The sequence below is a fragment of the Lutjanus erythropterus genome, chromosome 1, assembly GCF_056507025.1.
Source record: "Lutjanus erythropterus isolate fLutEry1 chromosome 1, fLutEry1.hap2, whole genome shotgun sequence".
Classification (NCBI taxonomy): domain Eukaryota; kingdom Metazoa; phylum Chordata; class Actinopteri; order Lutjaniformes; family Lutjanidae; genus Lutjanus; species Lutjanus erythropterus.
The window spans coordinates 39,107,006-39,122,405 of NC_139317.1; the positions used below are offsets into that span (position 1 = coordinate 39,107,006).

A 15,400-nucleotide genomic window follows, 5' to 3' on the forward strand; every position below is an offset into this window, starting at 1 on the left:
TGCAGGTGTACCGGAGGCAGGCGTCAACCAGACTGGCAGTGTTGGAGGAGGCAGCGGAGGGGAGGACAGCTTCTTACCAGAGGGAGATCCTTCACCTGCAGAGGCTGCTCAGAGAAAGACAGGAGGCTGAGGAGAGACTACTGCAGTCCAAACGGTAGGAGGGGAGCGAGGAGGAGAGAGAGGGAGGGAGGAGAGAGTGGAGGAGAAACAACAGGAGGCAGGCATACGGAAAAAGAGGGGAGGATTGGGAGAGAATGTGTGAATGAAAGGAGGAGGAGAAAGAGAGAGAAGATGGTGTGTGTGTGTGTGTGTGTGTGTGTGTGTGTGTGTGTGTGTGTGTGTGTGTGTGTGTGTGTGTATGTGTGTGTGTAGTTAGAGGAGGAGACAGTGATAGGCAGCAGTAAGGTGTGCATGGAGACAGAGCCAGTCGCATAAGAGAACAATTAGCGACAAGAAACACAGACTTCTAGATAATCAGATCAGGTTTCAACCTTTGTATAAATCATCTTTTTCTGAAATTCTTCTCATCAGAACAAATAAGTCAGATTTCAACAACAAATACCACACAAAGCTAGAGCTCAACTGATACATCCGCAGGCCAGCTGCAGTACAGAGATGCCGAAAAGCTTTTTTTGGTTGAGGTAATTAAGAAACAGTGTCACAGTTACATTGTTTGTCCACTAGGGACCACTGGCAGATTTATTTTTCAACCGCAAAATGCCTTAGACAGTACATGTTGTACATACATTGGTCATAAGTCTTAAATAATCATAATTTAAAGCTGATATAACTAATATTTTTGTATTAACAATGCATCAAGTAGCTATGTGTATGAGAAAGTGGTTGTGTGTAATGACACCTCAGATTATTCTCACTTAACTCTGTAGCTCCATTCAGCTCTCTGGAGCATTTTAGCATCTTTAAACTGGTTTAGGTTTTTTTGGCCTCCTCATTAGAAGTGATGCAAACAAGTGAACATTAGATTATTGCAGTTTCTCCCAGTGAGTGATATCCTGACCTGCTTTGTGAGCCAGCAAAGAGGCTAAGCAACGTGTTGCTAGTTTGAAAAACTGCTTGCCATGCTTCTATTCTTGCAAAGTTTTGCGCACTTGCTTCACCTCCAACCTATTTACATTGGTCAAAATTGACCCTGATGTCCTTGGCGTTTCCATTTACCCTCCAGTCAGCAATCAGAGACTAATTTATGAGACTGAGACGTGGCACATCTTATATGATCCACAGGATATCCTCAAAAAAGATGAGGTTTGGAGGGAAATTTAGGAGCTGTTGGGAGTTACAAACAAGTAAACTATTCTCCAACTACATTAATCATGAATAAATAACTTCAACACTTAAGTTGCTGAGGAAGAAAACATGAACGCGCTGCAGTGACATAAATTGTATCAACAGTTTTTTTCTAGAGCTTGCTACTAGAGTTTGCTTACTCATTGTCTGTTTGGAAGCAGTGTAAATATTTAGATTCATTTTCACCATTCTCATAAGCCTTATTTCCAGCTCGTTTTTCAGCAAAAGGCTAAGAAAAACACACTATGTGCCTAGCAGCAGATGAAAGATTGAGCTAGTAATAGCTAGCTAGCTGGTGAACTTAATGGAGCATTTAAAAGCTAAGAAGACTCTTTGCTTCAGAAGTCGGTGAAGACTGCAACAGAGCTAGAAGAACAGTAAATATTCAACTTACATTCATCAGGTGGCCTAAGAAACATCTGGTTGCAAACATATTTGACATATCCTCTATGTAAGGTGGCCAAAGAATCAGTTAAAGAAGCCTTAAGCCTTATCTAAACTAAACTGTTGGTTATGTTATGTAATGTGTTTAGTTCAATTAACAACAGATTTATGGGTATTGGATTGTTGAATATCTCAGTTTGGCTATAAACAGCGCATTGCAACCAACAACAGTACAATAATTCAACACACAAGTGACGGTATACAAGATTCAAAAACAACACAACCTGGTAACGCAGCTACAGGCACAACATTGCACAATTTACACACATCAGTTTTCTAAAGCAACATGTATCAGCTCCTTTGCTACCGTTTATTGACATATTCTTCACAGTTTCTGTATTTCTACAGTGCAGTTTCCACTGTGGTTCAGGAGATAAATGCTGACATGCCTGTAAACCACTGGACACAGCAGATCACACAGCTCCATTCTAAATTTCTCTCTCCACACTAAATCTGTTAACCCCCTCAGGACCATCCATTTCTATCAGTCCTCTAATCCACACTGTGAATTCTCATTCACAGATGCTGGATTGCTGGGGGTGGAACAATTGCATCTGCTTTTCAACTAGATCTGCATAAATTCTGCCTGAAGCATTTTATTTATGAATTACAGAGAGAGGCCTACTGCTGTGACAGACAACATAGGGAAGTGGGCAGTAATTGGATTGGGTGAATGCAATGCGTACCAGACATAAAATAAATGTTTTTATACCATATATATTGTATTTATGTATATAGAACAAATCACAATGTTTGCTTACGATATCTTCCGGGTAGAAAACCAATTTATCATGTACATATAATTTAATGGCAGCATGTTGAATGTTTCCTGTGTACATCTGATTTATCTAAAATACACGCATTATGCTTTCACTAACATTAGGTTGGAACCCCAATTTACTTGGGCAACAGACTGAAGAAAATGACAACTTGACTTTACTAGATACAGTTAGAATGTATTCTGACAAAATCAGGCGTCGCAACGACGAGCATATGGTTATGCGGCTGTGTGGGAGGTTAGGGGGCGTTTATTTGTGCTTTGAACATAACTGCTTTGAAACAATCAGAGAATAACGTTTTAATTCTGTGATTCACCAGCTTTCTTGCTACCACCATTCCTCCCATTCAGTCTCTTCGACCAGTGCAGCACTCTCTCTTTCTCGAAGAAATGGGCACAAATCAAAGGAAGCTTCTTGGTGTTGCTTTATAAACTACAGCCAGACCCTGGATATTGTATTATTGGATATTGTTATTGGTCCATGAACTCTGGATAGTGCCTGGTTTCAGAGAATTTCCAAGCTGAGTTAGTCTGACCCAGTGGTGAGATGTTACTGTCGGATGGCTATCAAAGGTGCTCACAAAGCAACACAGTACAGAAAATAAGCACAGCAGAAATGTCAGATAGGTTTGACCACTGTCTTTTACTAAATATCTTTAATTGTGACAGTTATAGCTGAAAATAACAGCAGAAATAAACAAGTTTGCCAATTTTACCTATATCCATAATTCAAATCAATTTCCAGTTTTCTACCTGGAAGTGACTGTTGTTACTCACGTGGCATCATAGTGTATTTTTCTTATTTATATATTCTTGATTCCTTGGAGATAGCACTTGATGTCATTATGTCAGACTATAAAAAGATAGGAGCAATCTGGCAAGTTAAGTGTGCTTATGAAGGACAGGTGAGAGAAGTACACTACCTACTAAAATACCTCAGCGAGTATGAAGGACACGGCTGTGGCACACACAGAATGACAGAGCAAGTCCCTTGTTTCAAGGAAAGAAATGAGAAAAATCATGAAGACAACCATTTAACTTGTGACTGACTTTCAGGAAGGTATTATTTTAAGATATTCTTCTTGTGACACCCTTGTTGCTTCTGAAACAATCTACCACTTCCCCTTTATTCCCCTGTTAGTATGTCTGTTTTTAGCTCGGCCTCTGGGCATGCTGCCTGCTGCTATCAAATGAAAGCTAGCTAATCAGATTGCTAGAAGAACCTGTCCTGCTCTGCCCTGAGGGCATCTTAATGACAAATCACACACCCTACCACACTCATCACTCACACCACTAACATAGTGGCTTAATGTCACCACAAACTGCTGTACTGCTGGTTTTGTGAAACTGCATTAACCACAAGATCAGCTTTACCAAGCACACACCCTAACCTTAACCCTGGAAGTCATCATAATCAGCTGGTCAGGCACCAGACTGACCAGCAGATGATGGCAGCTACAGTAAACTAGTTTGCCAGCCACAGCAAAAATGTGAAACTATCAGTGGAGTGATTGTTGAGTATTTGTTCTACTTGTGGTTTTGAGGAAACCAGGTTTCCCCTGTTTTCAGCTGGTGCATTAGGAGTTCTGCCAAGTAGCGATCCACTCTGCTGAAGTCAAACTTCTCACCTCCATACAGAGGAAAAATCTATTTCTAACTTATTCCCCTTTCTCTCTGATCCACTGCTTTGTATTCTCCCTGTGTTACAGCAGCAGAGATGCTGATAGGTTGTGATTGCTGTCTGCCTGCTGAGTTCTGCGTAGCCTCCAGAGAAGCAGCGCTGCCTTTCTGGAGCTCAGGAGGGTATTGAGCCTTCAGATCACTTTTTTCCCTTCCAAAAGCAGTCCTTCTAGAAGCATTGAAAGATCTGGTACTTATGAGCAAAGAGTAATTTTAATTAAGGTAGCAAGTTATACAGTCCCTTTGCAGTACATTTAGTTTTGTTGTGGGATTGAATGAGTTTAGTGTCTTGTGATGGCTGCATTCTAATTAGTTTATATTGGTAGAATGGATTAAAGCTACCCCAAGGAACTTCCATAATTTGTTGATTTTGGTGGCCCCTGTGGACAAAATATAACATGAAAAATAAAATTATCCAAATAAAAATCTGCTCCTGCTTCCTCGTAACTGTCTACTCTATGGCTCACTGTACCTCTAACTGGAAAAATATCAACACAGGCTCCTTTCAGGCTCCAGTAGTTTGAACCTTCATTCACTGACATTAAAATTTTGCAACATTTGAGTGTTGCACAGCTTTTATTTTTTTTTCCATGTCTGTTCATTATGTTCAAACATAGTATTTCTATGCAGTAGGCTACACTAACATTATTAGAATTATACAATCTGTAGAATTTGTTAAAGAGGCTGCATAGGATTACCTCTGAGCATTGTAGTCCAAACATTAAGCTTTATTGAAAACATTTCTAGGAGTTTAGCATTTCGATAATATTTTCACTCTGGTCAAAAAATACTTTTGCTCTCCTGCTTGCCGCACACAGGGAGGCACACATCTGTATTTACAGGGAAGTTTAGCAGCAATCTTACAGCCATAAATTACATTTATGTTGACAAAACCGACAAGTTGTATTTATCAAAGGAAGTTGATTTAATTGAAGACAGTGTGAACTTATGTCTATTTAGAAATTGTTTCAGTTTGGTGAACACTGATTCAGTTCATCATTTATCCTATTGTGTTGGAGCTTGTGGTTGCTGCAGTATTAATCTCTCCTGTTTTCGCATACTGGCAAATAAGCAGTGTAAATCGCTGACATTATTTTATGTTAATGGCATACACACTTGGAAACTCATGCATAATTAATACTAAAGCCCATGAATGCAGATAAACACATTTCTGTAATACTTAATTATCCTTTAGCTTCCCATCAGGTTCAGGAGTGGTTCTGAGTCGGAGCTGCATCCAGCAGAGTACAGAGGACCAGAGTGGATCACAGCTCATTCCCTGTTCTTCTTGTATTACATTTCTTGGTAGCTGCCATCATTGGTTGGAAGAAAGGCACATATACTGTATTCCTTGTGAGAGTCATCTAGTGATCAAGTTATTTTTAATAACTGGTGCTTCCCTGTAATAACTCAGTAGTAAGAAAACATCTTTTAAAAAATGAAGCATGAAATTGACAGTGACGCTGACCTTTGCAAAATGTTTTCTGTACCATTCCTCTTCATCTAGAGTGTGAAGTCTAGAATTAATGCACTGTAGTACAGGAGTACTTAAGTAACAAAATACTCTCTCCATAAAAAATAGCCATATAACAAATCCAGGACAGAACATGTTTAATTAAAAAAATAAATAGAATTACAGGACCAGTGTGTAGGATTTAATGGGATCTAGCGGTGACCTTGCAGATTGCAACCAACTTGCCTCACCCTACTCTTCCAAGCTTGTTAGAAAACCTATGATGATCTTATAGCCAGTGCTTGTTTGTCTGTTCTGGGCTACTGTAGAACATGGCAGTGCAACACGGCAGCCTCCATGGAAGACGACCTGTTCTATCTGTGTGATTATACACCAGTGAAAACATACTTATCAATATTATCATGCATTTCTGCTGTATTCTGCCCATATACCCACAAACACTGGACCTTTAGAAAAGCCTTGTCCAAAGCATCCTCAACATCAAATTTACAGCTTGCTTTGAGAGCTTCTTCTAAGATATTGATCGAAGAATTGCTAGATTCAATATAAAGAAGCTAGTGACATGCAAATGTTACATATAACTGACTCAGCCATAGTGATATCTGTCTGGATCTAGAACGGTTACATTTTCCATTTGTATTTGTGCTGAAAAGAATATAATATTTGTTCTGAAATGGCTTCTCTTTCAGTAAAAGAACATATGGAGAAAGACTGTCTTGAAATGATAATTAAGGACTGATTATCTAATGCTAGTGCGTTATTCCCTGTGGCTGTCTCACAGCCTGACTTCCCTTATAAACCCCACTGCTCAGAATAACACTGAATAATGTTAGTGTCTGTGCTGACAGGGCAAGGATGGTGAGGAGCGAGCAGTTCTGTTGCACAATGATAGGCCAAATCCTGAGATGGCTGCAGGTTACTGAAGCTGTAATTGTAATGGAGATGTACTGGGGCAGTGGAGCTGCTGCTGAGCCTTTTGCTACAGGTCACAGCCATCCCACCAAAACAGACATACATGAACACACACACACTCTTGTTGAATTTCTCATCTTGTATAGCTGCAAGATTTATCTTTGTATTCTGTCTGAGTAGTTTCACAGGAAGCAAGGATGAGTGTTGTTGCCATGGGTAACGCATGCGTATTTGCTGTTTGGTTTGGAGGTAATTAGCAGATGGAGTTTGTGAGGGTCTTGACTCAAGGACAACAAGGGACAAAATGTTTTTAGTTAACCACTGTAAAAAAAAAACTAAATTGATTTTTACTGAATTAAGAAATATAGCATTTTCTCTTTTTCCAACATAACAGCCAAATGTCCTCAAGATTACTTGTGGACTCAGAGGGGCTCAATGAATTGAAATTTAATTGAAAATATTGTATTTTAAACCCCATCTACATCCAGTCTTTTCCAACTGAACCAACTGGCCAACACTGCCATCTAGAGCCATGCTGCTAACAAGGTTAAAAAAATGCAATTTATCAAAAAAAATTAATGCAAAACTAATGACAATCACATCATTCTCACTGTCTAACACACTAAACTAAAATGATTACAGTAGTAAATGTATATGTGCAATACATCAGCATGTTAGCACTGTTCTCATGAGCTTATGCTGCCATTAACTTTTAGCTCAAGACACCACTGAGCTGGTAGCCTGGCTATAGACCCTTAGGGCCCTTACACCCAACACAAAGCTGTTGCGCTGGTGGTGCAGGTGGATTTGCTATCTTACACCAGTATAAGTGCTATTTCTGCTATAGTAAATGCACTTGTGCCTGGTCTGTGCAGCCATAGGTAGGAGGTCTAAACATGAAGGCAAAACGAAGGTGTGGCCAGGCACATTTGTTATCTTGTGTTCAGCGCATTGGAGTAAAACAACTTGCGCCTTAGACCAGCTAAATCCTGGTCAAAGTACAAAGTCTGTGGCGCAATAGGTCTGAATGCACAAGATAGTGCAGGCGTACAAATACATATTTACACATGGAGCTGCTTTGGAAACAGCATACTCTCACGCTTTCACTTCTCAAACCAGGAGATCTCTCTCTCTCTTGAGAATATTTTCTCTTTGTTTTCTCCTGGTAAATCTGCCGTCATGCTGCCACCGCTTGCACTCCTGGCGCACCTACTTCTTAAACGTGATTAGAGCTGACTTTCTGATTGGTTTATTGCATGCTCGGCCTAAACTCACCAGCGAATTAATGAGGGCATTTTGGGTGCAGCTGATGGGTGTATCCTGCTGTGTGCTAGTGGTGAAAGGGGCAGGACAGGGCAGCATACCCCTGCACCCCTTACACCCCTGAACCCCGGCAAAGGTGGATTTGGACACACCTTGAATAAATTTAATCCACTGCACCTTGCACTTTCCACTTGCGCTTTAGTGTAAGATAGGATCCTTTGTCTTGTTTTTTGCATAAACTGCTTTAAGACAGAAAAGCAACAGATACAAAAGTACATCAGAAAACCATTTCTCTCTAAGTCATCATTATCCATTAATAACATATACATGTATAAACCCAACTATACCCTCTTTTAGCTTTGAGCTCAAAGGCAGAGGTTACTGAATGTTTATCCTTTTCAAACCAGCAGGCTGTGAACAAATTACTCTGTAGGTTTCTTGTAAGGCTAGGGTCTATAGCCTGTCACTTCATCTTAAATACACATGTACATCATTTGTGTTACACGGTTGGTGTTCCCTGCTGATGTTCCCTCCACTATAATAAGTGTCTAGCAGTGTCCAGACAGGCCTGCTGATTGCCTCAGTTGCTGACGTGTTCACAGCATATGACGGAAGAGCGTCAATGCATCAGCCATTATAACAATAACAGCACACACAGATAATTATGTGCTGTGTCCTTGGAGCTGTTATTATTTTTCTGTTATCACTATCCCTTCTTCTTTCTCTCTCTTTGTTTGAAATAGTAGGTTGTTAGTTGATTCATCCAGCATGCATGTACTATAATGTACATGTTGCATTTTTGTTTGAATTGCGTTTGGTTGGTTTGAAAAAGAAACCAGCATGCATACCATACGAGGTGGTTCATGACCACATCACATTAAACACATTAAACATAATTAAACATAATTCTATGCACACTGGACTGTCTGAGTCATATCATGTATATGCAAGTGTTTGGAAGTATGTGCATGTGGGTTGGATGCATGCAGTGGAAGAGAAAAAAATGATAATAACAATATATATTTTAAATTATGTTAATTGTGAGTGTGGTTTCAGTACTGCTCTGCTTTTACTTGGACACATTATCCAAATATTTATTTGATGAAGCAAGACTTTTGCTGAGCACATATGGTGATTTTATGCAATATATTTTAAACAGTCAGGTCTGGAAAAAATGAAAAAATAGCTTTACACAGTGCTCCCTAAATGCTGAAAGTTATTGTGCCACCACTATTAGCGGCTAAACTAAAAGCAATTACATTTCCATGTAAGTTATGAAACTTAGATCACATGATAACGGCATTACCTGGGAAAGGCTAAATGCATAGATGTATTAAGAGAACATAGGGCATTGTGTCTCAGCCTTGCTTTCAATTTTACCAAGTGACCACTCACGGTATTGCAGCGAAAAATCACCCTGCAGCCCAAAAGCAATTGAGATGTCTGTAAAATTATTGACAGGACACCTGAAACTGCAGACAAGGTCAGTTATGACTCCTTATATATTTTTGATCCATGGAAGTTTTATATTTTTAAAACTTTTCTTGAGTTAAGAACAGCAATTTAATAATCATAAAGTAAACTCTATGGCGGCAATTCTGATTAAACTGAATAGGCAGCAACTTTGCATCCAGTATCCAGTTCATAATAATAGATTTATGGGTAAATGTCATCTAGCATAAGTCAGTGAACTGTCAAGCAGACCAGTCATCCAGACCCAGAGAGGATCGCCCACCTGCTAAGGCCAGCTCTGCTATACCTTAGTTAGAGTTATGTGAAATGAACTCCATGACTACTGCATTTGCTGAACAAGATATATGTGGTTGAAAGCCCTGGGAAAACTAGCAAAGGGACCTTGAGTTAAGTTTTTTTTTTCCCCTTAAGTCAGTGATGGAATTTTATTTCAGATGAGTTGGGTTGATGATATGCAGAATAGACAGAATTAATGGACAATAACATATGGTTTATTTTCCAGTTAGACCAGTCTGATTGTATCAGCGCAATTTTATCAAAATATATGGCAATAGCTCAAACTCTGATTGATGGATGTCTAATGTTGTGGCCAATATTGTCAAAACACATTTTGCATGGTTGAATTTTTTTTTCCCCGCCACATTTGGCGGGAACTGAACAGGGTTTTTTTTTCTCCCCACAGACAGAACACATTTACTTTTTGAGAAATTATGCTTGATTTATCACCATGGTGCAACCAGTCTCAAATGTCATCACATCTCTCACTGAGCTGCTCAGTCAGAGATGATTAGGCTGAAGTCATTTTATCCCTCTGAGTATTAAGAAGCTCATCTGGAAGGAAACGCCAGATTTTTTAGCATCAGTTGAGTTTGAATGTGTGAACACTTCCAAGTCAGAGCCTTTAACAATCATGCCACTCTTGACAGTCCCATATGATCTGAATGCAGTGTAACACTCTAGCAGAGCCCAATGATTGATGCTTTATTTAGAAACACTTGACTTCCTGCATTGTGCCTGGTGAGTTCATTTGATGAGAAAGTGCTCTGGTGCTGGAGTTAGCTTCTTATGAACATAAAAGCGACTGTTGTGACCAGTGGGATTTAACAACATTGGGCACGCTGAGTTTAAAAAGCCTGATGTTTTATCTATGGACTTTGTGAGTGAGAGAGAGATAGAGACAGAAGTCTGAAGTTTAACACAATCACTGGTAAAACAACCAAAGGGTGGTTGTTTTACCAGGTTTGAACAGACAATCAATCAGTGCATGTCATATGTGGTAGTTTAAAATGAAAACGAATGTTCTGTAGGTGAAACCTAAGACTGTCAGAAAAATCTCATATGTTGAGACAAAGGCTGCAGCAGATTTCAGCCAAATGTCGGTGCAAGTTATTCATATACATAACTGGACAAGCACAAACAAACAAAGCTTTTTTGGTGTGGCTGGTGTGTAAATTGTCTCCATTTATCATTGAGTTACACTGTTAGACAGCCTGCTGTTCAGTCACCGAAGCAAAAAGCATTTGCAAAGTGTTTGCTCTAGCTAGTGTGCATCAAGAAGCAGTGAAATTTGTTTAATCACAAGCAGTTTGTGATTCTTAACTGTCTATTAGATCTTCACATATCAGTCACCTGGAGTCACAGGCTTCTGATCTGCATATTTGACTTTGATTTCAGGTCTCTCTTCCCACCAAAACCCTTTTTGTATGCACAGTATCTCCAGCAGAAGCCTCATTCTACCACACTTATCATCTCCTATTATTTGTGCAATCATCCCTCAGTTTACTGAGGTCTTACTCCTGTCGATTAAACACAAAATTTAATTTAGACTAGCCAACTAGTCTAACACTAAGGAAACACTCAGAAAGCAGTTAAAATTTAGCAGAATTTATTAATTTATAATGTTAAACACTGTCTGAAAAATATGTGTGTATTTAGAGTCATTTGAAGCGGTTAATCACAGTCTACAATTGCCAAATCATACTTTAAATGCTGCTGAAATGTGCGCTGCTTTGCGCTGTGCAATACAACCCTTACACATTAATGTACAAAAAATGACAACAACTCACTAAATGCTTCACCTTTTCAGACTGAAGAGGATGACAGTAGGTGCGTTCGAGATGAGCCAGGCCTGCGCAGAATTGATTACCGGCAATCGCCGCAGAATGCATGTCGGTTAGATTTGTGCCCGACTTGATCCCGACTTGCTCTGACGTCATGCACACATGGGCAATGATAACCTCACGAGATCAAGGCGGCCGCAGTTTTTAGAGCCAGGCACCGCAGCTGTATTTAACACTCAATATATTGTCTTCTGTTGTGCAATGAAGTCTTAAGCTGTTAACAAGCTGATATTTTAAGTCTGATAATAATAAAGGTTATATATATATATGACCTATCAAACCAACAGTTACAAAGTGTTTTACAAGGCAGATAAAAGAACAGATGGTCCATGTAACAGAAGGGGGATCTCTTCTATTTCAACTTCAATCAGCGATCAATGATACACTTTATTTCTTCAGTTATGAATGTGATCTGCAATCTGCAGGTAACCTACAGGTGATCTAACAGGATGTTAGCGTCTTTTCCTGTATTTTCTCTGAAGTCAAGATAACTGGCATTGTGCATGAATGAAACACTGATAAATAGTTTAAACGACTACTATTTCTGGTGCCGACTAGTGAGGGTGGGGACATTCAATCGTATAGTCGACTAATCTCATGCATCCCTTGCTGTAATACAACAGTCCTGCACCTTCCTGAAGGTTAAAATGTTCCACTTTTGTTGAAACTGTTTAAGAGAGGTGTTGATCCAACTTTATGGTCATTTTGGAGGCTGTAGACTGTGATACTTTTGAAGTGTATTGCAATATGTGAAGACAAACTTCTAATTTTTAGGCCACTTCATTAATAACAAGAAAGGTACATGTTTGGGTTGACCTTAGGTTGACCCCAAAGGGTATTCTAAGGTAATTATGTAATTTTGTCATTTTAAAACATGATTACCTTCAATATCACTGCAAACTCCCATCTCAACAATTTCACTGCCTTCATTTTGTAGTTCCACTACTGTGAAATTAAACCAAGCCGACAACAGCCATAATTCTACTCTATCACATTCTGATGTTCATTGCTCTTATGGGCCTTTCTCTATTTCAATTACAAAATACAATGCTTCAGGCACTACTTTGGAAATAATTGGGAAAGGAGATGATGCATGCAGTTGTATTCCCAGCAGCCCAGTGGTTTTGGCTGAGGAGTAGTGAAGACTAGGCAGTCCTGAACTACTCTTCTTCTGCACAGTGTAGATAGAGATTCGAAATAGAGCTGTGTGAGTTACTGCAGCCATTGTGTCCTCAGGATGTCACCGTTGGTGGCAGCTGCACAGTAAAAATCAGTAGGTACTCCAACACTAGTTTTAAGTGGAAACAGACAACTTTTCAACTTCCTCCCTTAGTGTTTCCAAGTGGTATTTTTGTTTGTGCTGCTGTCTCAAAGACAACCACATTGTGTTCTCTTTTCCCCAGAGCCCAGCTCCATTAAAAAATGATCAACACCACAATGGAAATAAGAGAGTAGAAACAAACATGTTCACTGAAGTAATTTGAAATCACAATTTTATATTGAATTTATGAACAGGCAAAAACAATTAACAGCAAGGATTGTTGTCAGGATGGAAGCGGCATCAACATTAGAATAGAACATTATGAGAAAAAATATGAGTTTGTTCATTTATTTAGTCTATGATGGAGACAAAATAGCATGGTGAAAGCAAGTCTTACAGGGAACTAATTTAAATATGGATGGTGTCATTATTCTGTAAACATTACACTGTGGCATTTACTTAATAAGTTAAAGCAAAAAAGGTTGTTTCTTTTTACTGGGATTTACTCCATCCATACAGCCATCTGTTCATCCATCCATCATCTTCTGCCTATTCGGGCCCAAAGTTGGGTTGCAGTGGCAACAGGCTAAGCAGGGCATTCTAAACATCCCTCTCCCCAGCAATGCTTTCTACCTCTACCTGGGGATCCCAAGGCATTCCCAGGCCCAGCAAATGTTGGGTCTGCCTAAAAGTCTCCTCTCAGTAGGACGTCTGGAAAAGGAAGTCCTCCAGGAGGCATCCTAATCAGATGCCCGAACCACCTTAGGAGCAGCGGTTCTACTTCGAGCTCCCTCCAGGTGTTCAAGCTGCTCACCCTATCTCTAAGTGTGAGCCCAGACATCCTAAGAAGGAAGCTCATCCAGCTGCTTGCATCTGCAATCTCATTCTTTCTACCCAAAACCCATGACCATGGTTGACGGGTGGAATGTAGATCTGGTAAATTGAAAGCTTTGCCTCATAGCTCTGCTCCTTCTTCATCACAATAGTCTGGTACACCGCCCACATTACTTTTGATGCCACACCAAGCAGCCTGTCAATCTCGTGCTCCATTTTGCTGCCACTCATGAACAAGACTCCAGTATTTAAACTCCGCACTTGGAGGGTAGAAATTCCCTGTTTTCTGACAGAGAACCATGGCCTCAGACTTGGAACTGTTGACTCTCTTTCCAGCCTCTTAGGTAAATCGCCTCAGTCAGTGCTAAAGGTCATGGTACGATAAAGCCAATGGAACCATATCATCTGCACAAGCAAGATGTAATTCTAAAGTTCCTAAACTGGTTTGGGAACCTCAGAATTGCATCTTTGGAAAAAAAAATGAATCAGCCATTAGTGATGACAATGAGGGCTGACGATGAGGAAAGTGGTGCTTTACCTTTCCTGTGGTTAACCTAACAATCACTTACTGTAGCCACAGTGACGTGTGAATGAGATTCATGACCATAGCAATACTGCATGGTACCTCTTACTCAACCGCAAGGCACCTTCCCTCATTCCACACACACATTTGTACCTTCAATGTATTAGCACTTCCTCAGTCTGTTCACTTTCTTTCATTCTTGTGTATTTAATTTCTCTGCTAATCATTTGGATTCTGTTAAGGTTGTAAGATTACACATTATCAATAATCTGTCTTTCTTGTTTGTTCTGAACTTAATTGTGTATTTTAATTTCCTGTATGTCACCTTTTATGCACTTGTCCAACTACCTTCCATGTATTCTCTCCTCTCTTTTTCTCCTCCAGAGAAGTAGAGGAAGAGTTAGAGGTGGTGTGGCAAGCAGCAACCAGGGAGAACCAGCAGATGAAGGAGACTCTCTTGGACTCAAAGCTCACTGCAAACCTCCACAGTTGGGTCATTTCTGGCGGTGCCTCTCCTGGCTTGAAGGTTCCAGATGAGTCCACTACTTCCATCCAGAGAATGGCCACATTTAAATCAGACTCAGATCACCAAAACAGCTCTTTGGATGAGAAGCATAAGCACGGGCTGGATTTCTATTGCTAAAACTCTTGGAACCACAATTCGCACTGTAGGTGTATGCACACACAATGGTAAGATAGACAGGGTAGCAGCAGCATCAAAACTACATATTTTTCCTATGGCCTGTAGTGCTATTTATCCATCTAGATTGTGTGTGAGTTCCTGAGTTTTGTTGATATAAGCTGTACAGATGTTTGCCTTCTCTCAAATATAACAGAGCTAGATGGCACTTATGGTGCTAAAAAAATACATTTGAAAAAGCGGTGTTTCTTTCCTGAAATCATAATCAACATAATCCACAGATCATGTTGATTATGATTTCAGGAAAGAAACACCGGTTTTGAATTTGTCAAATGTATCTTTGGGTGGATTGAGTACCAGAAGCTGAGTGCCATTATATTTGAGAGAAGGCAGACAACTCTATGGTTTACATATATATCCAAAACTCTGCAACTCACACCAGAATATTGTAGATGGATAAAAAGCATTTCAGGTAGGAAGAAAAATATGTATTTTTATTTTTGGGTGAACTGTCTCTTTAAACCTGCACCATCCTCTGTTACAAACTCAAAAGTGTATTGACTAAATTGTAATAACATTTCTTTGGTCAAGGCCAGTATGTACAGTGAAAGCAATTATGGTTTTGGTACGTTCACACTTTTTTTTGCTGTAAACTAACTAATAATAAAACTCCCTTTAAAACACAGCTCAGTT

General features: G+C 39.7%; 1 protein-coding gene across 1 annotated transcript in view; it reads left to right on the forward strand.

The window, feature by feature from the left end:
- cep89 (centrosomal protein 89) overlaps nucleotides 1-14,769 on the forward strand; it is a 68,347-nt gene extending 53,578 nt beyond the window's left edge. The window contains exons 17-18 of the mRNA XM_084721420.1: nucleotides 6-154; nucleotides 14,452-14,769. Of these exons, the coding sequence (XP_084577546.1) occupies nucleotides 6-154; nucleotides 14,452-14,710 (408 nt within the window). The 3' untranslated portion in view covers nucleotides 14,711-14,769. The remainder of the gene's footprint in view (nucleotides 1-5; nucleotides 155-14,451) is intronic.
- The last annotated feature ends 631 nt before the right edge of the window (nucleotides 14,770-15,400 follow it).